General features: G+C 36.3%; 4 protein-coding genes across 5 annotated transcripts; 1 reads left to right on the top strand and 3 right to left on the bottom strand.

The window, feature by feature from the left end:
* Positions 1–7,155: 7,155 nt before the first annotated feature.
* Positions 7,156–9,587, bottom strand: LOC108481388 (F-box protein At4g22280-like). The gene is made up of 5 exons (XM_053019024.1): positions 9,510–9,587; positions 8,058–8,301; positions 7,599–8,014; positions 7,306–7,461; positions 7,156–7,233 (listed from the first exon to the last, which is right to left on the bottom strand). Exons 1-5 carry the CDS (start codon positions 9,585–9,587, stop codon positions 7,156–7,158), a joined length of 972 nt encoding a protein of 323 aa, XP_052874984.1.
* A 93-nt stretch (positions 9,588–9,680) lies between these two features.
* LOC108480897 (uncharacterized) lies at positions 9,681–11,880 on the bottom strand. 2 transcript variants are annotated; one of them, XM_017784023.2, is made up of 2 exons: positions 11,607–11,880; positions 9,681–11,003 (listed from the first exon to the last, which is right to left on the bottom strand). In XM_017784023.2, exon 2 carries the CDS (start codon positions 10,917–10,919, stop codon positions 10,419–10,421), a length of 501 nt encoding a protein of 166 aa, XP_017639512.1. In that variant the 5' UTR covers positions 10,920–11,003; positions 11,607–11,880; the 3' UTR covers positions 9,681–10,418. The 2 variants fall into 2 exon arrangements, with proteins under 2 accessions (XP_017639512.1, XP_052886258.1); XM_053030298.1 differs by lacking the exon at positions 11,607–11,880 and adding an exon at positions 11,466–11,588.
* A 1,981-nt stretch (positions 11,881–13,861) lies between these two features.
* Positions 13,862–18,512, top strand: LOC108482890 (microtubule-associated protein TORTIFOLIA1). The gene is made up of 6 exons (XM_017785977.2): positions 13,862–14,949; positions 15,186–15,377; positions 15,880–15,985; positions 16,081–16,766; positions 16,840–17,703; positions 17,830–18,512. The coding sequence occupies exons 1-6, from the start codon at positions 14,257–14,259 to the stop codon at positions 18,025–18,027; spliced, it is 2,739 nt and encodes a 912-aa protein (XP_017641466.1). The 5' UTR covers positions 13,862–14,256; the 3' UTR covers positions 18,028–18,512.
* A 123-nt stretch (positions 18,513–18,635) lies between these two features.
* LOC108482889 (DNA polymerase I B, chloroplastic/mitochondrial-like) lies at positions 18,636–26,271 on the bottom strand. The gene is made up of 12 exons (XM_017785976.2): positions 25,748–26,271; positions 23,997–25,110; positions 23,683–23,874; positions 22,870–23,552; positions 21,994–22,414; positions 21,244–21,339; positions 20,793–20,885; positions 20,526–20,720; positions 19,988–20,080; positions 19,696–19,908; positions 19,531–19,620; positions 18,636–19,154 (listed from the first exon to the last, which is right to left on the bottom strand). The coding sequence occupies exons 1-12, from the start codon at positions 25,885–25,887 to the stop codon at positions 18,993–18,995; spliced, it is 3,492 nt and encodes a 1,163-aa protein (XP_017641465.1). The 5' UTR covers positions 25,888–26,271; the 3' UTR covers positions 18,636–18,992.
* Positions 26,272–26,507: the final 236 nt, after the last annotated feature.

Here is a 26,507-nt window from a genome sequence, read left to right as displayed (position 1 = left end):
AATAGTGTCAAAAATGCTTCAAGAACGATGAACTTTTAGCAAAATTACGGAAAAAAGCTCCCACATGGACACTCTTTTGTTACAGTAGTATCTAAAAAAGCCTTAGACTATAAATGAGCCAAACTTCATTCTCAGGTTGCATAAGTTACAGCAAGAGAAATTGAGGCTAAAGTAAAATAGAAACTGAGGATGAGTGAACATGTTAGTGCTGTTATTTACTATGATGGTGAGGTCCGTGACACCGAGAACGGTATCGTTTTTTTATCCGAGAGTACAGCACGATTGGTTTTTAACTAGAACATAAATTTCACAGAACTTCGTAAAAGAATTAGGTGTAAAATCTTCGGAACAATGCCAATAAAAGTTTTGTCTATTAAGTATCGATTTTTTACTTCGATTGATCCCGTGAGATATGACTCATTCGACATCAATGGTCCTCGTAGCTTGGAGGCAATGGTGCAGACTCATCTTGCTAGTGAATCACCCTATCTTGAGTTATATGTATAATTTTCATCACCAATTAAAACATCTGCAACCTCGACATCTAATGTTGTTCAAGAGGAACACACGAACCCTGCCCGACACTCCGTTAGTGGGTGGTAAAACACGGAAGTGCCTGTGTTTGGTAGCAGCATGGAATACACAACCCCTGCACGACGCTCCGTTGGTAGATGGGACATGCACCTCAGTGGGTCAATGTTTGATACTAGAAATACGTATTGGGAATGACATCAACTTCTAGTAGTTGGCAATCCACATCGGATTAGGGACGTTATGAAACATCTAGAAGAAGGGATGATGTACTCCTTACGACATCCACCGGTGAGGGGACCTCGTTCGTTGTAGATGATAGTGGGTCAGATGATGAGTCCGATGTGGATCCACCTCGAGAGCCCAGCCCCGATGGTGCAGAAGTTGGATTATTTTCTGAACCGGAGCCTGTTCTAACCATACCTAAAGATGTTAAAGGAGGTTCAGATGAAGAAGAAGAATATTCGCGATTCAGAGAGTACTCGCATTCAGCCCACATGCATAATGTCGATCTATCTCAAGATGATGCGTTGGAGTTTCCAGATCTACCACACAGAAGGTGTGACCATACAAGTTCGTCATTGGATTCGGGTGAAATTGAAGTTGGTAGGGAGTTTTCTAATAAGGATAGTTTTCTTGCTGCATTGAAACAACATAGCATCATGAACGGGGTTAATTACAAAGTGGTTAAATCTAAATCCGATAAATTTGAGGTCAAGTGTACAGTGTAAGACGGTACATGTTCATGGAAAATCATGACCTCATTAAGGAAAAGGACAGGCTTCTGGGAGATAGAAAAGGACTGGCTTCTGGGAGATAAAAAAGTACAAAGGTTCACATACATGTGTTGATGGTAAAGTATCACTAGGTGTTTAGGGTTTTTGAATAAAACTGTTATTACGTAATGTTACATTATTTAACATACTTTATTGACAGGTGTTTCATAAGATCATCCCAAGATGGATTCAGATATGATTGTTAGCTTAATATACCGACGCTGAATGCGGATCCGAAGACTTCAGTGCCAGTCTTAATTGCCAATATTCGTAGCCAATTGAAGTACACGCCCTCTTACCGCAAGGTTTGGATAGCTAAGCAGAAGACGTTGGAAAAGATGCATGGTAGGTGGGACGCTTCATATAATGAAGTGTGGCAGTGGTGTCAGGTGTTGGAGAGACATATCCCAGGTTGCATAACAGACCTTGAAACGACACCTGCATACTACAATGACCAATTGCTCCCTGGATGCCAAGTGTTTAAGCGTCTGTTCAAAAGCTTTAAGCAATGTCGAGACTCATTTATATACTGCAAGTCATTGGTACAGATTGACGGTACCTTTATGTATAGTAGATATACCCATCGGCAATTGCTAGCTGTGGCACAAGATGGCAGTGGGAGAATCATTCCAATTGCATTTGCAATAACACCGGGGGAGTCAGCTGATGACTGGGATTCTTTCTTTCTAGGTTAAGGAGGCATGTCTGCCCTCAACCTGATATATGCGTTATATCAGATCGGGGCACTGGAATACCAACCGCAATTGAGCGACAAGAAAGCCAATGGCATCGCACACACCATCAGTATTGCCTAAGGCACGTTGTGTCCAACTACTATGGACAATATCGATCAACAACTAAACGACGACAAGTGACCAACATAAGTATTTAATCTCTATTAATATAATTTCATTTGTAATATTCAATTTATTCTGAATAGAAGAGTGGTATGTAATTTTTGTTATCAACTTATATTGGCAATGTATGAGATAAGTAAGGACTATTTTCATGAGTTATTAGTGGTTTTACGTTCAGTTAACAAAGAAGGCGCAGACTACCTTTGTAACATACTTTTCGAACAGTGGACACAAGCATACGACAGCGGCCTACGATATGGTCATATGACCTCAAACCTGGCTGAATGCATAAATTCTATTCTAAAAGGAACGCGTCATTTACCGATAACAACTGTTGTGCGAGAGATATATTTTCATTTAGCAGCACTATTTCCAAAGCGAGCAACAAGTTATAAAGGCCAAATGTAGGAGGCCATGTATGGTGCACAAAGGTATTGCGAGAGATTAACAAGGCGAAGGCACGAGCCAACACCATGTACACAGTCTGTTACGATTACAACAACCTATGGTTTTGTGTGACGGAGTTTGACAGACCGAACCAAGGTATTATTGGCGGGCAATATCGTGTACACTTAAGAAATAGGACATACGACTGTGGGGTGTTTGACGCACTACATTATCCATGCGCTCATGTAATTGCAGCTTGTCAGAATCTCCGTCTGGATCCCATGACGTATGTCGACCAAGTGTACAAAATAGAATACATGTACAACGTATGGAGACACGTATTCCCACCGATCCCAGATGAACGTAAGTCGCCGTCTGTATCTCTTGCTCCGTTTAAGCTGTTATCGGATATAGAATTGCGTCGCAAACCAAAAGGTCAACCTTGCTCGACTAGAATACGTAACAATATGGATATCCAAGAAAGAACGAACCAACAGAGGTTGTGCGAATAATGTAGGAACCCAGGCCATATAACTCGATCATGTCCAAATCAGAATAGCTAATAGTTATTGTAATAAAATTATCTTGCATTATTTATATTTTATTAAAAATATTAAAATATTACCGTAGTCAAAACAAAATTTATTTTAATTAAAATATTGGCTAATTTAAAAGAACATTTATTGTATTAAAATTAAAAAAAAAGTAAAGTACAATTATAATATTAAATACAATTTTTATTTTATTATTGAAACAATATAAAAAAAAGTTTTTACAAATATATTAAAAAAATCAATGTTGGTGCCGGTCGAAATCAGTACCACATGGGGGTCGTCGACTGTTACGAGCTGGATTCCTCCTTGGTTCAACTTCCGGCGAGAGTTGTGGTTGCTCCAGTGGGGATTGTGGTTCCTTTGGCAAGGGATCTGGTTGTGGGTGTTGGGAGGATGACCCAGCTTGATAAATTAATAAGTGCAGAGGTGTTTGCATCACCTATGGTGGAGGTGTTTGAATCCCATAAGGCGATGGAGAATGGTAAAAAGAAGAGCTCCCTGACGGAGCCTCGTGCGATCTCTCAGGCGACGATGGCCTATTGATCGGCGGTTAACTCAGAGTAATTGGGAATGGAGATGAACCGGACCATGCATTCTAACCTGCCATAAGACTGGAAAAAGGAAACATAAAAGGGTTAGGATACATATAAGGGCTAGGATACGCACTTGGCATAATCTGAAAAGGCTGTGATATGAGTGTCGTCGGTTGAAGTGTTGGCCCAGGTGGTTGTGTGGGTGCTGTTGATTGGCCCAGTGATTGTGTGGGCACTGCTGATGGGCTCGCGTCGTCATCCTTTATTCTTGGATTTAAAGGGCCTCGCCGTTCCCTTTGTACACGGATTTGTCATCGCCTCTCCTCTTCTGACAGTAAATATGGTTTGTCATGGATCCTAAACCATAGCATGTATTCCGGCACGCATGCTAACTCAGGAACGATGATCGGTTCTCGAGTAGGTATATAGTTATACCGATTTTACCACATTTCAATATATTCTGACCAGTGTCTAGGCCAATCCGTATTCAATAGCCGTAAGTCGACTTTGTGCTTATCATTGAGCACCTCAGGTTCCACGGGAATCGATTATCAGAATTCAAATTAACGCAATACCCTATCTGACTGGTGCATCTCCACGATAGCATAGTTTACCAATGGGACCTTCATATGCCAAATGTTCGGATTTTGAAAAAATTCATCTGGAACTACTGCCCGAATTGCTTCTCACTGTTGGTTTAATAGAAGTCGTATATCTTCAAAAGATGTGGGTATTCCAACTCGCCAAATGGTTCCACCTAATTAAATAATTTTTTAGCATACAATTATATTTTAAATCTACGTAATAAATGTAAAATCTAATATAAAATTTACCTCGTTATTAGTGGGAATGTATATGGGTGGTTCACTCGAGAACGTAAAAATAGAAAGCGAAACCGTGACCATGATTGCAGTAGTGATAGGCATCCTCCGATTTTGGCTTTATTCGGTCGCGTCGCCCCGCACATCTCCCGGTACAATGTTGCTAACACGACAGACCCCCAACTTAATTCACATGCTGCTCTAAATCAACGAGTTTCAACAGCCATCTCAGATGTACGCAGTTTCGTGACAAGTCCGGCATCAGATAACGTCCAATCATCTCAAGAATGTATGCCCGAGCATATCGTATTCTTTCGAGTTCAGTCGAATCATTATCCGGCTCCAGGAATGTGTCACATAACCAGCCTATCTCGATTCGACCTCCGTTAATATTATCCGGTATAGCACCCAAAAGCTAGTAGCATACGGCTCCCCAATCAATAGATGATGCGGACTTGGTGACTGCGTACCCATCCACTGGCAATCCCAATTGCAATTGCACGACTTCTAGAGTGATAGTACACTCTCTGCATGGAAGATGAGAAATGTGCGTCTCGAGTCTCCACCTCTCTATCAATGCACTGATTAATTTTGGGTCCAACTTGCACCCCTAACCTATCGTGGCCACGTGCCAAAAACCCGCTTCCCACAGGTAATTCTCTATCAACGGCGATGGATGACCAGGCATATTACGGATATAGCATTGCAACACCCGATCTACAGACTGTTATAAAAAATTATAAAATAAATATTTAATTAAAATTGCATAAATGAAAAAAAATAAATACTATTCAAAAATTAATTAAGTTGATTATTTACCATTGTCATTTGCTCAACGGATATGTGTTTCTTATCAAGACGAATTAATGAACCGGTCATTACTAACACGATCGAATATTTTTGTAATTTAAAAAATAAAACTAATTCAAAAAAAATTAAACACAGCTTTTTGGCAAAAATTAGAGACAACTTTAACAAAAATTGAGAGAAATTTGAGAGAATTTGGAAAGAATTTAGAGAGAATTGTTGTCAGATGACTATTGTGTGAGAAAATGAAATAGGGGAAGGGCCTTTAATAGTTTTTTTTTTTACCGTTGGGGTTCAAACAGTCACATGACTGTTGGAGCGAGGCAAAAAGCATCCTAGGGGCGTTTGTCCATCGCCAAAAAAACGCACCCTCAAGGAAGCGTTTTATGTTGACGTGGACAAAACGCCTCCTGTGGACGATTTTGCTAGCATGGACACTGACTTCGCGCTGACGTGGACACGCTTTTGGGGAAAATGGTCCTTTCCCGTAAATAATAAAAAAGTCAGACCATTTCCGTAATTAACGAAAAAAAGGGCTTTTTTTAGTAAATTGCCCAATAATAATTGAGATTTTATTTTTTTCACTTAATTAGTTATTTAAATTTTTAAAATGTATTAAAAAGACCCTCAAATTAAAAAAACAATTAAATCATTGATTTTTTTCACTCAATTGGATACTTAACCTGTCAAATGCATCAAAAAGACCCTTTAACTATTAACTTTAACAATTGACCGTTAAATTTAACTATCCCTAAATTTTTTTAATTAAAGTCACCCCGTGTCATAACCCTAGTATGACATGTATCAAAAAATTATAAATAAATAAAAGTTATAAAAAATATTAAATATTAATAAAAATATTAAAAAGTATAAAAAAATTTGTAAAATTTTATAAAAATTATAAATTGCATCAAAAAGACCCTTTAACTATTAACTTAAGTCGTTGATCGTTAAAGTTAACGACTTAAGCCGTTGATCGTTAAAGTTAACGACCCTCAATTTTTTTAGTTAAAACCATCACGTGCTGTAATACAACGTGACATATGACAAAAAATGATAAAAATAAAAATAAATAAAGTTATAGAAAAATTATAAAATGTTTCTTTTAATACAATAATTTTATAATTTTTTAAGAATTTTGTATTTCTTTACATTTTTATAATTTTCTTCTGACTTTATAAAATTTTATATATTTTTTATATATTTCTATATATTTTATATATTTTACAATTTTTATAAATTTTTATGATTTTATATTTTTTCTAAATTTTAAATATTTTTATAGTTTTTAAATTTTAAAATGTTAAAAATTTTAAAATTTTATTTATTTTTATTTTTATCATTTTTTGCTACATGCCACACTGTGGTTGTAACATGTGGTGGCTTTAAATAAAAAAATTAGGGGCAATTCAAGTACCCTATTAAGTGCAGAAAAAGTATGGGCTTAGTTGTTTATTTTTGAAAAAGTTTGAGGGTTTTTTTAAAGTATTTTAAAAGTTCAAGTATTCAATTGAGTAAAAAAAAAAACAAAGGTTTAATTCCTTGTTTTGAAAAAGTTTTAGGGTCTTTTTGATGCATTTTAAAATTTTAAATACCCAAATGAATGCAAAAGAAAAAGTAGAGACTTAATTACTTTTTTTAGAAAAATTTGAGGGCTTTTTACTCATTTCAGCCTTTAATATTTTTTTTACCTCTATAAATAAAAATACACGTTCATGATTAAAAAGTAAAATCTAAATATTTTTGCATTAGGATGTGATTTTGATTGTAATTGCTACTATTGTATGGTAGTATTTATCAAGGATTAGAATTGCAGCACAAAGTTACTTTTTCTGGTTTGGGAAACGTGTACGGGCATACATACTTGTCTCTGGCAATGAAAATTAACCTCAATCGGTGCTTGGCTTCCCACCATTCATACGGTGGGAAAGGATGTTCCCTTTATCAGGCAAAGAGCTGAGAAATTTCTGAAACCACAACATAAAATAGAGTTAGTATGGGTCTGCAGCTTAAAACAAAGCTTATACTTAGAATAATACCTGATCAAAGTCAAGTTGTTCTAGCTCAGGCGAACTTGACGGTAGAGTTTCAAGTCTTGTTTCCCAATGAAGCCATTTAAAACTTGACCAAAGTTCACCTAACTTAAGTTCCATCATGGTAGCAAAAACAGGAAGCGGTTCACAGCTTAAAAGAAGCTATGATAGTGACAAAGATTGTACTGTCAGTACACTAGGTTGTGAAGTATCACAAAACTAAGGATTTGTCAAGAAAACAAACCTTCAAAGAGCAAGATGACAGAGTAAGTGAGCGAACATTAGAGATCCCTCTAAACAATGAACCTTACTGTTATTGAATATACCAAATCAGCTTTGACAAGAGTTTGCAGATTCTCCAGTGAATACCTTGCTACTACATGGTCGATGTATTTAAAGTAGGCTAGATTTGGGGCATCAATCATTAACCAAAAGTCGAAACTAACACATTCAGAGTAAAGTATAGTCAATCTCCTGAGCAAATGGTGTGAGATATTAAAGTTGATTATATTCCACATATGGCATTTCTCTATGACCATATCTTCAAGACTAGTGCAGCTGGAGATAAGACTTTCAACTGAATCATCACTAAAAAATACGACTGATCTGAGATGAAGGGTCTTTAGATTCGAAAAAATTACACCCTTTGGAACATCCGAAAGGAAACCAATATCCAGTTTCAAAGTTATTAATGTACTGCAAGTAAACAGAACACCTGGCAAAGTAGTGAACTCATCAAGGGAGATGTTTAACCCCACGCCAAAGTGCAGCAGATATCCAACCGCAAACGCGTCTAGAATCAACAGTTTTCCGGCATTTTAGACGAAATTTATCGACACTTGTGTTATGGAAAAACAGGACTCTGTCGAGATTAGAAAGTAAAGCAAAAAGATATCTCCACCTGGTAGATAAAATAGAGGTTCCAACAGCTTCTTTTGTAGGAAGGAATGACAGAATGTGAGTTAATATTGAATCAGGTAAGTCACTAATCCTGTCTACACTCTACATCCTCCATTTTCACCTGCGTAGCTGTTAAAAAGCCTGAAGAAGATGAAGCTGTCCGAGGAAAAATAACAGATACTCGAAACGTTGCCAATCCTATGAGGGTTCTTTTTCCACCGTTAACTAATAACCTGTAGAAGTTGAAGTGAATGAATTTGGTGGCTGGTTCATTGGCATGTGGAGCTTAATGTTAATTTAAATGGTTAATTAGGAATTTGGTCCTTAAAATATTATTTTAATTCTTTTTTTAATAAAATTCTAAAATCTTAAAAAATCTAAAAATAAATAGAAAATATTAAAATTATTTTAAAAATTCAACAAATATAACCTTCAATGTTTATAAAATTTATCATTTTAGTTCTAATTTTAAAAATTCATTAAATTTGACACTCAACATTTACAAAATCTATTAATTTAGTCTTAACTCTAAAATTATAAAATATATTAAAAAAATTTTAACCATTTATAACTAATCAATTAATCCATGTGAAATATTTAAAAAAACAAAAAATATAATCTTTCAAGCTACTTACAAAAGAACTCTAAAATTTAATTTCAAGTCACTTGCAAAATAACTTTAAAATATTAGGATAAAATACAAAAATAAATTTTTGTTTAAAATTACATTTCGATTATTCAATTTTAAAAGTTACATAATAACCACTATATTATCGAATATTATTACATTTTAATAACTTATTTAAAATTATTAAATGATATTTAAATAATTATATAAATCAACTCAACTAAATCCCAATTCTTATTGTCTAAATCCCAATTCTTATTGTATACATATCATGAGTCACTAAAACAAATATTGATGACAGCAAACAATAATCTATATAACTACATATATAAACAGATATATAGATTGTTGTTTGTTGCCAAATCATGAAAGAAGGTCCTCTAACCTTAAAAGGACATTTCTTTTATATAGAGAGAGATATATAGATTGTTGTTTACCATCATCAATCAACTATTTCCTTAACCCATGACATAGTATACAATAAAAATTGAAATTTAGTTGAGTTGATTTATATAATTATTTAAATATCTTCAATAAATTTAAAAATTGAGTATCACATTATAATTCTTTTTATTTCCAATATATATATTTATACAAAGAAAAAAACAGCAGAAAAAGAAAGAAATCGCTCGCCCCCACAACTGCCTCCATGCATGAAAAGCAGTAAAGTTGCTCACCAGACCTGACCAATGACCATACCGCCACCGCCCACCAGCCCATCCTCTTCTAATCCCTTTCCCACTCTTGCCTGTGAAGCCATAACACTTACTTTCCTCCTCCTACTCTCTTCACATCATTATCCTTATCTACTATCACAAGACCATTAATCATATACTGCTTCCACTATACCAAATTTCAAATAAATATTTTACTTGAAAAGGATAGTAACAAAATAGTAAGTTTATGTTACATCAAATTTATTACCGTATCTGTAAAAATAATTGACCCTACTGTGCACCAAACAACATTAAAATAAAAGGAAAAGAAGTTAGAAGCTTAAATGTTTTTAACCGCCAGCACATGAAAACAATGATGAGGCCCATCATTTAATCCTCCAAACAAAGCCAAATATCTAAATGCTTTTTCACTTTTAGATAAAGAACATGAGGCAAAGAACTCATTTGGAGATACTAGGTTTTAAGTCCAAACAACCGATGGCCCTGTCTCAAGGAGATTTCATCTTAAACACAACATCAACAACAACAATCCCTTCTCATTTACAACCCTCCTTCATTAATCCCATCAAACAAAGCATGCAAAGATCAAGAACTAGTACCAAAAGTGTTCCGGTTGAAATGGCTACTGCAATTGCAAATCCTCCTGTTGAAATAGGCACCAGAGGCACTGTAGGATCCTTGGTGATGCAAGAGATTGAGTACTTCAGCCAGCTTGAATTAAGAAGCAAAGACAGCTCAAAGAAGCCTCATTCCAATGTTGGACCTGTTGTACCAACTCAGAAGAAGAAAAAGAGAGGAAGCAGCAAGCTAATACCAAGCATATGTTCCATGGTGGAAATTTCAGACAACAGGCCACTTGGGATTTCAGGTCTCAGTTATAGGAACCTGAAATCTGATGTGAACAAGTTGCAGGTCTAGATAATGCTTTGGGAAAGTTTAGAGAACCCAAGCTTCTTGAGTCGATTTGTTACAGGGTTTGACCATGCTCTATCAGGATATTTCCCACACTTTATGTCCACAACTTCAACAATGTTAGATACTTTTTTGTCACTTTTCTGTCTGCTAGGAGTTCTATCTAAAGCTATATTCTCAAAACCAAGCATTGGAATCTGATGGGTACTTTTGGACAAGCTTTTTGTCTTCTGGAAAGTTTGGTGGTGTTTATAACTTATGTAATTGTTGTCATTGCCACTGGTGCTTGCTCCATACGAAGATTTCCCTAGCTGTAATCTTTTAGGAGAACCACAGGCAACTGATGTAGGAATTGTCTGAGATTTGTGTCTGAAAGACACCGGTGTTTTAGGTACCGGTTTAACGGAGTCCAGTTCCCGTGTCATAAGGGAACTGATTGTTCCCTTAGTCCCCACCTTAATTGATCCTCCACCGCCCTTGATAGCTTCTAGTTTTTGCACCATGTTTCCTTTGTATTTTTAAGATATTGTCACCCTTTGAGAACCTGTTTTCCAAGTTAATATTTCAGCAAAAGATTGTCCAGGAGCCTGTCATCCAACAACAAAGGAAATTACATTGATTTCAGTCTATATGTAGCTTATATGCTTCATAGTTGAGTGACAATTCTCAACAAGTAGAAAAGCTACAGATATTGAACTTGCGGGGTTCTCCATTAAAGCTGTGCTGTTTTTACCATTTTCACAGCGACCCAAGGAAAGCAAATATATCAAGAAAAGCTACATCCATAGTTATATAGAAACAGAAGAAAGAGAGCAAATCCATAAATGTAATGAGAAAATTTCCAGTTTTCATCAAAATTTCAGGTCAGTTCTTGCAATATAAAATTGCAGGTTCAGATTATGAATCAATCCCTCAAGCAGTTTTCCAGATTTAGCATCAAATCCCATCATAAAATCAAAACCATGGATCAAAAAGAAAACGTTGATCCCATCAAGAAACAAGCAGCAACACCATCCAACTAAATCAAACCAGAAAGTAAGAAATTTCACCTAAATCCAGGCAACCAAAAAATCAAGGAATCCAAAAGGGGAAAAATCGACAATCTTTTCTACAGCATAACAATTATATCTGACCAAAACAAGTTAAAACACTTTAGCAGATCATAAAAGGCTGACATTAAAAAGGCTTACCACTTTATAATACCAAAGTGCATTAAAGTGTGAACTCAGCAACTTTGAAGATGACAGGATGAGTTGAAAACACAACTAAAAAGTGAAACTGAACTTTAAATTTTTTTTGTAAATAAAAAATCTATCACATTTGTTTTGTTTTTCTGATTATGTCGCCTTACTTGAAATCTAACTCTGTGATGAGTAGTGTTATGTCTTATTTGTTTCTTGTCAGACCAGTCAACCAAAACCAATCATAGTGCAGCAAATAACATGACTTGCCAGTTACCAACCATGTTCCAATAACCAATGGTAAGTTGCCACTTATAAAAATGTTTACTTTGAGTGCAAGTCCGCCCACCATTGCCGGGGAAAAATGAAGGCTTTTAACCGTGAGACTTACTATTAACTAGACTCATGGAAGGGGTGAGAAAAGTGAAGTCTTTACCAATGGCCTGTTAAACCCATTTTGGATCTATGAAATTGGGCTACTCTCCCAATGAGTAAATACATATCTATCTTAAAGGTTTCATGCATGGGCCAAAAACTAAATCTGGAATGACTGAAACCAGTTAAGGATAAATTGCCGACAACTGGTAGACGTCACTTTTGGGTGTGTGAAGTTCAATTACATCGTCTGCTATGTGGAGCTGTGGAAGGGGAACAAAAATTATTCATCTCTAAATTCTTTATTAAATTTAGTACTAAAAATTAATCAGATACTAATTCAATAGAATAATAATGAAAATATTTTTATTTTATAAAATAAATTATATTATTTTAAAAATATTTTATTGTTTTATATTTTTTATAAAAATATAAATACTTAAACTTCTATAATTTCCAATATTTATATTTTATTATTCAAAACCATCTTTATTAATTATACCAATATTTATAAATATATTTATTTTGCAAGTGTCATATCATCCAACGAATGTAAATTGGGCTTGACTTATAAAAGTAGTACCAGAAAGTTCCTTAATTTGGTAAACTTTTTACTTAAATTGTTAACTTCAAATTCAACTATATATAAAAGAATTGGCAAAATAGTAGCTTTCATGAAAGAACTTAATAAAAACCAATCATCTATATATAATAAATTGATAAAAACACAACCGTTTAAGGTTTTTTTTTTTAAGAAAAAAGGTCACCTTTCCAATTTAAATTTGTTTTAAAAAATAATTTACACTTAAGTCTTACTTTAATTTACATGGACATCATTGTTAATATAGGAGGATGTAAGTTTGACTGTACTGAAGTGCATTATCCTCTTATTTATAAGTTGGGAAGTGCTATAGATAATTTTAGGTATTGCGTAAAAAAAACAAAATAGATATGATTAAAACCTATAATGAGATTATTCAAAAAAAATAAAAAAAGATGAAATATTTGCCTTACCACCAAAAAAGACTTCTTAGTTCTTAGCTAGCATTTTTTGAGGTAAACTATATATTTAGTCATTAGTGTTTTTTCACCTTTCAAAAACTTGTTATTTTAGTCACTCCCTTAATTTCATTAGATAAGTGGTAAATTTTAATCACTTTACTGTTAAATGCCTATGATTACTAGATGGAATGCTGACGTGACAATCTTTTGATTGGTATAATAATAAATTTAGTCCTTAACACTTTTCACATTCTATCAGTTTGGTCTTAATTCTAAAAAAATCAATAAATTTAACCTCAATGTTTACACATTTTATTAATTTAGTCCAAATTCTAAAATTTATAAATTTGAAAATTTGAAAAATATATTATTTTTAAAATTAGAACCAAAGCAAAGTGTTAGTGATTAAATTTGGTATTATGTCAATCAAAAGACTAGATGACCAAAAGTATTTAATGGTAGAATAACTAAAATTAACAACTTATCGAATGATAATAATTAAAATAAAAAAATTTTGAAATGAGTAACTAAAATAAAAACACTAATAAACTCGAATGACTAAATAAGTAGCTTATCATTTTATTTTTGTTTTTTTATAATAATGAGTTTAATGTGATGTCCCATGTTGTAGAGGTCCCCACTTTTCATTAGTGGGCCTCACCACTCACGTTACAAAATCAGACCAATCAAAATCAAGCGTCATGATCTCTTCATCACATCAAACTCTACCCTCCAAAAATAAATTAAAACGTTCTAATTATCGAATTTAAATATCAAGTTGTCCTTCTTCTCTCTCTCTCTTTTTTTTTTTTTATTTATATCTTAAAAACAAATCATTTCATAGCCAATATGATAGTCTGATAGTTAAAAGCATATTCACCGTTTTAGATATAATTTAAGTCGAGTCACGTTAAGAGCATTAATTAATTAGATTTTACCTTATTATTATAATTAAAAAACAACAAATAATTTCAAAAAAAAAAAGAAAAAAGAAAATCAAAACCCCCTCTCTTTCTTCACAGTCTCAGCTTTCTGTGTCCCTTGTGTCTTACTCCATCTCTCTTCATCAAACTTTCCTTACATTGTTTCCAAAATCCCATTCTTTTTTTTATTCATAAAACAATTTAATTTCCTAAAAAATCCCATTCACAACTTCCTCTTTGCTTCAATCCTTATTTGCTTCAATCTTTACAGCTTCATTTCCTCAAAATTTTCCCTTTGTTTCAATCTTTGAAATCCCATTTCTTCAAAACCCCATCGTTTTTCTTCTCATTGTTTTGAAATGAGTAATTCCCAGCCAGCCAAGTCAACAAAGCCTTCAAAGGCTTTAACTTTACCTCCTCCTTCAAACCCTCCAAAACCCTCTTCACTTTCTTCTCATCTTGCAATGGTGGAACAAAAGCAAAGGATTCTAACCTCACTTTCCAAGCTCTCTGACCGTGATACTTACCAGATTGCCGTTGAAGATCTTGAAACGATAATCCAATCTATTTCCCATGAATCCCTTCCTATGTTACTCAATTGCCTTTTTGATTCTTCCAACGATCCAAAACCAGCTGTGAAAAAAGAATCCTTAAGGTTACTGTCAGTGCTATGTAATTGCCACGGTGAATTAGCAGTCTCCCATTTGGCTAAAATCGTTGCCCACATTGTTAAAAGGCTGAAAGATGCTGATTCAGGTGTGAAAGATGCTTGTCGCGATTCGATTGGGGCCCTTTCAGGGCAGTATTTGAAAGGGGAGAATGGGGGGACTGTGGTGGGATTGTTTGTAAAGCCATTGTTCGAAGCAATGGGAGAACAGAATAAAGGGGTGCAATCTGGTGCGGCAACATGTATGGCTAAGATGGTGGAATGTGCTTCTGACCCTCCTTTGGCTGCTTTTCACAAGCTGTGTCCAAGGATCTGCAAGCTGTTGAATAACCAGAATTTTTTGGCTAAGGCTTCCCTTTTGCCAGTAGTGGCGAGTTTGTCTCAGGTTTGGCATGTAGTTGTTTTTGGCTTGATTTTGATTATGTACATTGTTCTAGGATATTGATGGTTTGTGTTGTTTGTTTTGTTGATGTTCAAGGGCAGCTGATAATGTCCACCTTGTTATGTTTTAATAGAGGAAGTTAGGTAGCTAGATGGGAAATACATTTTAGTATGTTTGAAGAATTTCACAAAAAAAGAACAAACTTAAGTTCTGTGAAAATTATGATTACCTGGTTGCAGGTGGGAGCGATTGCCCTGCAGAGCTTGGAACCTTTACTGCAAAGCATCCATGAATGCCTTGGGAGCACAGACTGGGTGACTCGGAAGGCAGCTTCTGATGCTTTAAGTGCCTTGGCACTACATTCAAGCAACTTGATTGCAGATAGAGCATCTTCAACGATAACATTACTGGAGGATTGCCGATTTGATAGGGTAGTTTTCTAGAGCCATTTTTCTTTCATATAATGTTTTTATGCCTGCACTCAATGTCATATACAAATCTGTGGTTACCAAATTTTGATATTATGTAGACATCACTGGTCCAAGACCATCTACTTCTTTTCTTCTTTTCATGAATGGATCTGGTCTATTGAGATGGTGCAAGTTATGGGCTTTTTCTCAACCTAAATTTCCTTTTTGTGGGGATAGAATACGTTTTTAGGGAAGTAGATAATGTTGGGCTAGATGAATTCCTGCTTTCTGAAATGGTTTCAAAGGGACTTTCAGTTTGTACATTATGATTGAGGAAGGCAGGGGACTTGTCTGATTCATTACTAATCAATATAACTCGAGCATTGTGGTCCTCTGAATGATATTGTTCATCAGTGGTTATCCATCACTCCCATCTCTTCTAAGGGAACATATATGGTATTACTCAACACTGATTTATGGAAATTTTATTGTGTTGAATAATGCTTAATAATTGGTTAAACAGATAAAACCTGTGAGAGATGCCATGACAGAAGCATTGCAATTATGGAAGAAGATTGCAGGGAAAGGGGATGCTGAAGCTGCAGATTACCAGAAAGCCTCATCTCGTGGTAAGTATGTTTGTTATGTGCTTCTAAGTTTTATCGCTTGTCCTCCAGATGTTTATTACTTCTTTTGGATAAACTTATTTCAATTAATTCTGTAGATGGTGACAATACTCAAACTACTGAATCATCACAAAAGAATGGCTTGAAACACCCAAATGCTGGTGGTAAAAAAAATGACCCATCAGCGAAGGATTCATCTAATAATCTTTCCCCTACTTCTGATTCTGTTTCGAAAGGCAAAGGTGGAAGCATTCCTGAAAAAGCAGTTGTAATTTTAAAGAAGAAAGCACCTGCATTAACGGACAAAGACTTAAATCCTGAATTCTTCCAGAAACTTGAATCGAGGGGTTCTGGTGATTTGCCAGTTGAAGTAGTTGTTCCTCGCAGATACTGTAATTCTTCAAACATGAAGGGTGAGGAAGAATCAGAACCGCATGATCCAGATGCAAGAAGAAGATTGAATTGTCTAGGAAACAGCCAGACAGATGACTTTCATGCATCTTCCAACTGCAAAGACCATAACATGGAGAGTGGAGCTGCTGATGTGCGGGATAAATGGCCTGAAGAGAAGATAAATGGGAAAGACCTAAGAACAAGGGCATTTGAGGCTGATGGCACGATAGATGTAAATCAAAGAGAGCAATCTGGAAATCGTTTGGGTTGCTCAAAGGTGGATGGACAGTCTGAAGGGTCATTCATCAGCAACAAAGGAAATTGGTTGGCTATTCAGAGGCAGCTATTGCAGCTTGAGAGACAACAAGCGAATCTCATGAACATGTTGCAGGTATTTCTGAACTCTGAATTTAGGATCCTAGTGAATGCTTTTCTGATCAATAAGATTCGTTGTTATGTTGCAGGATTTTATGGGTGGTTCTCATCATAGCAGGGTAACTTTAGAAAACAGAGTTAGGGGTCTTGAGAGAATTGTTGAAGACATGGTTAGGGATTTATCAATATCTTCAGGCAGAAGCAGTAATTTTATGCCGGGGTTTGAGGGATCGTCTAACAGACCTTTAGGGAAATATAATGGCTTCTCTGACTATAGTTCTAAGTTCAATGGACGAATCCCATATGGAGAGAGGTTTGCGCAATCTGATGGAACTGCTCCAGGCAGACGTGGAAGGGGACCTTCTTGGAGATCTGAAATTTCTGATGATTGGGATTTCCCTGCATTCGGTGCTTCCAGGAATGAGCAAATTGCATCAAGAAGAGATCCAGCTAGCAGCGGCCTGGATGGTAGATCACCCAAATCAGAACATGAGAGTGATCAGGTTGGTGGCAGGAGGGCTTGGGATAAAGGTCCCGGTCCTGTGAGGCTTGATGAAGGGCCTTCTGCTAGAAGTGTCTGGCAAGCATCAAAGGATGAAGCTACCTTGGAAGCAATTCGTGTAGCTGGTGAGGATGGTGGAGCATCGCGAACAGGACGTGCTCCTGAATTGATTGCTGAAGCTGTTGGAGATGATAATGTTGGACCGGAGCGAGATCCTATATGGACTTCTTGGAGCAATGCAATGCATGCCCTTCAAGTAGGTGATATGGATTCTGCTTATGCTGAGGTTCTGTCTACAGGGGATGATCTCTTGCTTATAAAACTAATGGATAGATCGGGCCCTGTGGTTGACCAACTATCAAAGGAGTTAGCAAATGAGGCCTTGCATGCTATTGTGCAATTTCTTCTGGAGCAGGAATTGTTTGATATTTGTCTATCCTGGATTCAACAGGTATAGGTTTTTAATCCTTGATCATTTTAGTTAAAGCTGATTTAGTTGGACATTAAAGCTGATTTAGTTGGACATTTTCTTTCTCAAAGTTTCAAATTACTCATTTTTCTCCTACGACTTTTTCAGCTGGTAGAAGTTGTGTTAGAAAATGGACCTGATGCACTGGGTATTTCTACGGAGTTGAAGAAAGAGCTTTTGTTGAATTTGCATGAGGCAGCTTCCACATTGGATCCACCTGAGGATTGGGAAGGTGTGGCACCTGACCAACTTCTATTGCAGTTAGCATCAACCTGGGGAATTGAGCTGCAACAGTTTGATAAGTAATCTCTCCTGGTTTTGAAATCTTGTGTTGTGCTTGCAAACTTCTTGATGAGGATACTGGTTCCATGCATTTATTTTACATGAATGGCAGATTAACAAAGCCTGCCTTGAATCAGAGGGACAAGAGTACTGTAAAAAGGATAAAATGTTTGGAAGATGAAACTATATCAAAGCACACCTGAAAGGTGTTTCAATCTAATGGTATACCATGTTGTGGTTAAGACAATGGCTTAATGAGGTCTGTTTGAATCTTCTTGAATAGAGCTTGAAATTGTGATCAACTGTTAACATCGCTTGCAAAATATATCCAGACAAAAACTTTGCCATTTTCCATGGCTTTAGGTCATAGTTTACACGGAAATATGTTCCATGCCGCTGAAATCTGTCTTTTTACTTTAGTGAGGTTAATTTTTAGGTAGGTACCAAACAGACTTAAGCCAGTCTATATGTTCTCTAATAAACCTGACTCGTATTTGGCGTCTTACAGAGACAGGATGTTCTAATGGCTTTTATTTTTGAACCTTGCAGATGCTTGACATTTTACGTTTTTACGTTTTTATCAACACTCAGGCTATAAATAATACAGGTATAAAACTATAGAACAGCATGAATTACATAAAAGGAAACAAAATCAAGCATATCTTCATTTCTCAAAAGGAAGGAAAAAGAATCATAGTACTATCAGAATTTTACAAGGAACTAACTAACGACAACAATAATTTCTGTACATATGGTGCTGCAGTGCAACTAAAGCCCCAAAGCATGCCCCAAATCCACAAAAAAATCCCAAAGGTTACATCACTGAACAGAAGATGAAATGCCTAAAGAACAGCCTTAGGTAAGAAATTACCGCAGCAGCAAAGAAAAGGACAACTCAAGCTCTGATATCCCTCTTTTGAGGAAAAAGCAGCATCTTGGAATAAAGTTTTTGAAACCAAAATTTACATGTTCGGAGCTCGAACCACTATCTATTTGGCAGCATACCAGTTTTGAGCACATTTGGCGTCAACAGCTAGTTCAACTTTAAGAGTGTTCTTTCCTCCAAAGGGCTTTGACATGCAGTCAACAACAATTGCTTTTGCAATCTCAGCCGACTCACTTGGTCCTTCCAAGATTACTTCATCGTGAACCTGTTTTCTGAAGGATGTTATTTCTAAAGAATTTGCAGGACAATGACTATAGATACACATCAATATGGTAACCTAAGAAATGTGATTGTGAAGACTGTACATAACAGTATAAAACTTGTGAAATGATTATATTGGTTCAAGACAACATGCGCATATTTATCAATAGTACTCATCAACTAAAACACAAGTAACATCAGTAATGGAATGCAAAGACTAGTGAAACCATAAGAGTATTGGGTTAAGAGTTCCAGAAAGAAGAATCAGGCAACATAGTCAAAATTTTGTTTCTTAAAGAATTGAAGTTTATATAGCCTTTAGACCACTACAACTAGAAAACCAAGTTAGAGCAAATAGATGAAAATATAAAAGGCATAACCTGTAAAAGAAGCCTCCACCCAAGCTCCTTTAGACATTCATTCTTTGATATTTGTAACATAGCACACATTGCAACATCAGCGGCACTCCCCTGTAACACCTCAACTAGATGAGAGAGTGAGTGAGAGAAAGAGAGTTTAGTTGAGTGCGTGAGAAAGAAGAGAACCTGCACTGGAGTATTGATAGCAGCCCGTTCAATATGACCTTTCTGAGCACGTGTACAATGAGCAAACGATGGGAAGCGGCGAGCCCTTCCAAGCAATGTCTTAACACAGCCGAATTTCTGAGCTTCAAATTTACGCTGTTTCTGCCATTCAAGTACTTCTTGTCTTTCTTTGTACCATAGATCAACAGTGTTCCTTGCTTCTTCTACAGAAACCTGAGAGGTGAAACAATAATGAACTTTGGTGGCTTAATAGATTTTAAGTTTTAACTGTTATTTTAGGTTTCAAGAATACCTTCCAATCCTTAGCAAGCCCCACAGGAGTTTTTCCATATGCAATGGAAAAGTTAAGCATTTTAGCTCTTCTTCTTTCAGAAGCAAAGGCATCCTGAAAAGAAACACAATTTTCAACCCGGTTGGATTCAACAATCAAAATCAATCCAGATTACAATAACAGTTGGGTAATAATATCCCAAGATATGCAAAGCCACTCCAAATCAATGTCCATTTTACATTTATAAATACACTATGTTGAGCAAACCAATGACAATGACTTCAAAACAAAACATCAAATCTTTAATAACTTTCAAATTGCAAAAGCAGTTTAGGTCATTCTTGAATCACAGTCATTGATATAGCAAGATATCTAAGACAAGTTTCCAGAAAAAACATATTCAATATGTTAAGATGGTTGGACAATTACTAGCCAAATCCTTGTCATCAGATCTTGACCATTTTCTGTACATCATTTAGGTGAATGAAATGATTTGAGATGATTTCTCTACCCACCATTTAGGTGAATGCTCACAACCAAAAATGATTTTTTACTTCACCTTTAAAAGTGGAACTGGCGGTTTCTCTTCACCAGGTTGAGGATGCCACTCAAGAAGAACTTGCCCCTCTTCAACGGCTTCGTGGATATGAGAGTACATGTTCATTGCAGTCCTTGAATGGAAATCTCCACCAGCTTTGAAGGCATCCAACATGCTTTTACAGTCAGCCAGATGTGCAAGAATCCTAAGTTCCAGCTGTAATATGAATTTATATTCTAATCAATACAAGAAATTACATGAAAAAGTAAGAAAGCTCGATGAACTTACCTGCCCATAATCTGCAACAACAAGAGAATTTCCAGGGGCAGCCACAAAGGCCTGACGTATCTTATATCGATCTTTCTCTAGAGCAGGTTGATTCTGAATATAAAAAAAACGCCAAAAAGATGTCAATACTATAAAGTTTCCATTCCAATCCAGCAGACAAGAGACGGATGACCAGAGGAGAAACAAAAACTGTTTTTTGGTTTTCTTAATGCCCTACTCTGACAACATTGTGGAGGAAGCAATCATGTCTACATGGCAGAAAACTAACTAAACTGTGATATGAATATTTATGCTACTGAAGAAAACATGGTCCGCCATGTTTCACCTCAAGAAAATTGTCTTTGCTATCTGACTGAAGTAGTGGTTATAGGCATGTATCAAACCTTGGGGTTATAATAATTCAAATGCTAGCTAATATAAAGGCAGAGAACAAAATAAAAGAAAAATGAACCTGCAAATTTGGTCTCCTTGCAGATAAGCGCCCAGTTTCTGTATTGATATTCAATGAACAATGGACACGCCCACCCTTTCCTGATACATTACTCCCCTGAAGTAAAAAGAGATCATTCTCAGTAAAATCCATTCCAGGAATTTTAAGGTACAAAACTAGTAAAGTGAAATGAAATAATAGTTGAAGTTCAGGAAAAAATTATAAAAATGCCTTGATGATTTTCATGACTATTCAGACAGAGAGAGGAGTTGCTCTTGAAAGACACAAGCTCTTAAACAAACTTCTGTTTTTTCTTTTTAACTAGATAAGTATTTGCAATTATGTACTCCAGGTATATGACAACTTAGCATATAATTTAAGTAACTGCCATCGCAATAATATGCCCTTTTGATTTTAGCCCTTCCATACATAATTTTACTGATTTGTTAGCACCTAGCAGCATCAACTACCCATATGATCAAATACCAAACCAGCATTTCGATAGCTTCCTCTGTTAACAATAAACTATATTTGACAGGAGAACATATGATGCAATCATGTTGCCACCCTCCTAGTAGTATTACCACACAATAGTGGATACATGCACAGCTCTCATCATTTGGTAGAAATTTTGACCAATAAGCACTAGCATAAGTCCTCAATTAAAAATATATATAAAACATACCACAGATGGAAAGCAAGTCAGGCATATTAGAAAACTGTAAAAGCTGATCAACATGTATGACCAATCAAACAAGGCATCGAAATCACCTGCAAGGGTAGAATGAAATTGGATATAAGGGAGTCGATAGAGCAAACTTCACATAATGATGCAATAGCATGGCATGCCTCCCTCCCCTTTTCCTCATCCTCAAAAGCTGCAAACGCAGTTCCATATGCAGATGTATCAACTGCAATCATTGTTTCAGGATAATCATCAATATCACCATCACCGGTGTCCTCTGTGAAATCATATTCAGCGGAAACCTTCCCAGCTAAACTCTTCAAAGCAACACCACTAACGGATGGCCAACCAGTGGCAGTGTAAATCTCAGCAGGGAGCTTAACACCAATGCTACATAGCTTAATATTGCGAAACTTAGTGGGAGCCTTTTTGCCTTCTTCAATCACTTTATCAACATTTGGAATTTTGAAAGTTTTCTCTTCAGGGAGGCTCACATTTGGATCCTTGCTGTAATAAGAAACAATCATGTTAATGGTTGGGGAGTTTCAAATTTTCAACACACTCTCTATCTCCATCTCTATCCACACCCTGAAAGTTCTCTAATCATGAAGGCTCAAATTTGGATCCACAGCACACAAACACACACACATGCACATCTTTTGGATAATGAAAAATGATATTTGATTGGTTGATGGTATGAATAATTCCACAGATTACAGGAAATGAATGTTCACAAGCAACATCAAGTTCTGAATTTCTTGCACTGCCTCCATACAACCAACAACAACAGTTAGCAAGGACTTAACAGCAAGAAATTTGAATATAGGCATTAATTAGGATATTAACAATATTTCTGATTTAGGAAACGACAAAATGCATCTTGCTCACTTATATTCAATATACTGCCCAAATTTCAATGCAATGGGCAGATTAATATTGATGTTATTGTACCAAATTAGTACCTGTTAAGTATGCCACCATAAAGAAGCTGGCGGAGCTGAGTATCACTACCCACATTCATGTACTTGGCATCATCACAATATCTAGATGCCCAAATGCGAAACCTATTAGCAGCAATCTCTTGCTCTACTTTAGCAACCTTCTCTAGCTGAGCAAGATACATCCGATCAACCAACATTCCCTCACGTTCCATTTTTACAAGAAGCTCACCAAATGGCCGCCAATACTCTTCATAGAAGTGATACATGGACTTTCCAGGAATTGTTTTACCATCAAATACCCAAGACATGCTTGATAATTTGCTTTTCAAGCTCTCGTAAAGCCTCAGTGTGCTTATAGAATCTAAGGCAGAATAACAAATCCATAATTTGCGTTCTTCCCGCTGTAACTCCTCAACAGGGGCAATGGTGATCATTTTTCCCTCAGATCCATCTTTTTTCACCTTTTTCTTGCCAAAAATGGTTTTCATTGATGTTTTACCTATCAGTTCCTTTTCTTCTTTACGCCATGTGCTCCTTTGCATAACATTTCTATCACCCGTAAGTGCTTCAAGAGAATAACCACCCAATGTACGTCTTGATGAGTCCCACAACCGTGCCATATGCATTGTGTCAGCATGAAATCCAGAAACCTCAAGCCCATAGTTACTGATAACATGACTGTCAAAACTATAATTGTGCCACACCTATACATCAACATCAAATTTGTTTCAGGACTAAGTATGATCTAGTGCTCCAATGGGTAAGCAGTAACTAGCACATAAAAAAGGAGAAGCATATCAGCAGAAACGTGAGCAAAGACAAAGTGTACTTCACCTTTTTGATGGATTGATCTTCAAAAAATGGAACAAATTCCTTCAGAAGATCCCTGCCACCACCATCTAGAACATCGACCCAGATACAGTACTTCCCATTTCCAAAATCTGCATCTGCTCCCGAATAAATACTGAAACATGTTATCTCACCATGATCAACAGGTGTCTCTTGCTTCACATCAATATTAGATACCTGCAAATACACTACATCAGCAAATGGACAAAAACTCATTCACATCTAAGCTGGATAGTGCTTGAAGCAAATATTATCTACAACAAGATGGTAAAAGAGATATGTACTAGCAGAACTAATACCTCAGTATCACATGCATGAACAAGATGCCTGAATTTGGTTGTAAGCATCAGAACAACTTCCTTCGCGACGGAGATATTATCTACAACAAGAACCTGGTTATAAATCTTAGCAAGCTGCTTGTGAATATCATTTCGATAAACTGGGAGATTTTCTTCACTGCTAGCCACCCCATTTTCATTGGCTTGGTCCCTTCTGGTTGCATTGGGATCCATATGTCTTCTGTATTGGATGTCATCTGAAACTGCCCCCTGTGATGAGCCATTTAACTGCTTGGAACCATTTATCGTATCGGAATTTACACTTTTGGCTCTAGAAATTTGTTTACTGCTAGTTGGGGGTTGCGGAGAATGATCCTCAAATAGAAAATCACTATCTTCACAGGTTCCAAGGTCTTCGTGGTCATCGAAGACCAGCCCTGGCAATGATCCATTACCAGAAACTTCGGTCCTACTTGAACCTTTCAGCTGCTTAAAACCATTTATTTCATCAGTAGCTACGGTGTTTTCAATGGATATTTGATTATTACTGGTTGGTAGGGGTGGGCAATGACTCTCGTAAATAGTAACACTTCTCCCATTATTTCCGGAAACTGATTCTTCTTTGTTAGTTGTCTTAAATAGTGAGCCAGTAAGCTTCAGATTCAAGTATTGTTGGTTGTTGGAAGAAAAATTACGGCCTTTAAAGCTCTCCTTTGCCATCTCCTTATTCAGATTCAAGTATTGTTGGTCGTCGGAAGAAAAATTACGGCCTTTAAAGCTCTCCTTTGCCATCTCCTTATTTTTCTTCATCCTATGAGCTTCTTTTTCCCATGAGTGTGCAGCATTGGGTATGCCAGTAATTTTTGGAGTAAAAGTAAAATCATTCACTCGAAATGATTGTACTTCAGACTTTCCAAAACTAGCGGAGTTTTCATTCTTTTTATGGTCAACACTCACTCCTTTGTACTTGTTATCAGAGAGATACCAATCTGGATCAGGGTGGACCATTCTGGCATATTCAGAAGGAGCTACCTGAAGTCTCATATCTTTGGGATGATGGCAATGCCGGGAACTACTTGACATGGTTGCACTGAGAAAAGCACAGTGAACACTCTGCATCGTGCACATTTCTCGCCTGTAATGTGAAGAAAAGGCAAAAATTAACAGAAGCACACCTATTAATTTGGATAAAGCACTTATTCTAGCATGTCATCTACCAAAAAGAACAAAAGAGTAAAGAAGGACAAAGGACTCTAGACTTCATTCAAAACCCAATTAGCACTCCAACCAGAGTATCACAACAACAACAAAAATATCATTGGCCCCACTTTATTTGCCATTTCCCTAAAGAAACTCACATTCTAAAAACTCAAGATACTACATTATCATCCCAATAGCTTATGTACATCTTATGTCACATTTTACCACCATCCTACGCCACTAACCCCAAAACCTTCTAGGAATATGCAACAGCAGCACATAATCTATAAAAAAAAAAACCCAAATAAAGAGAGGGGGGAACAAAAAAAGGCAGAAAACAGACACCTACACACCGAAAATAAACAAAAAGCGATAAAAATGGCACCTTATCCAGTATACAATATCAAACCCCTCTAAAAACAGGCAACAGCAGCTAATGAAATGAAAACCAATTAAACAATATTTACGTTCTTTTACAGGATAAATGAGCATCAAATTGACCAATAAACTAGCTAACCCTCCCCCCGGCGCCCAAATAACACAGAGGAAAAGAAAAAGTTAAAGAGTGAAACCTTTGTAAGGCTCTAGAAGAAGCCAAAAAGAAGTGTCTGGAACGAGACCGAAAAAACCAAGAAGAAGAAGGGCAAAACGGTCTACCGAAAGGGGTAGCAGCAGTTTGGGAAGTAGAAGAAACAATCCCCATAGTAGCCATGATATCTGCAAGTCTAGCTAGCTTGCTGCTAGTGTTGGTTACTATACAAGGAGCCGTTTTGCTTGGTTTTTGTTGGGGGTCTTGCAGTGGCAAAGATGGAAAATTTTGGGTATTGAAGGGTCAAGATTTTGGAGAGTTTTGGAGGGTTTTTACAAGTTGGACTGTGACTGTGAGGGTTGCAGAGTTGAGGCCATGAAGAGAGAGAAAAAAAAAAAAAGAAGGAAGAGGGAACAAAAACAGAGGGAGATATGGACGAAAAACGCCTAAAACCCTTTCCTTTCCTTTCTTTTCTTTTACGAGGGTAAATAAAACCCTCCACAGTCTTGAGACTCCAAACTAAGCTACAACACGATAAATTGTAACTTACAAGTGCTTATAGCTGGTATTTCGGCTAATATCTTCTTTTGGTACAATTGTGACTTCATCCTTCTATTTTATGAAACTTAAGAAGCTAGTCTCTCTCTTTTAATTTGTCTTAATTTAGTTCTCGTACTTTACAAAAACTGGGAAATTAGTCTAGGTATGATAAATACATGAACTCGAATAGCTGCTTTTACTAATTTGTTACATATAAATTATTGAATTATTGACTTTTTACTAATTCCGTTTTATATAAATTG

This window comes from Gossypium arboreum, chromosome 1 (assembly GCF_025698485.1).
Source record: "Gossypium arboreum isolate Shixiya-1 chromosome 1, ASM2569848v2, whole genome shotgun sequence".
Lineage (NCBI taxonomy): Eukaryota > Viridiplantae > Streptophyta > Magnoliopsida > Malvales > Malvaceae > Gossypium > Gossypium arboreum.
Note: the sequence above shows the minus strand (reverse complement) of the source record. Positions and strands in the feature narration are given on the sequence as shown.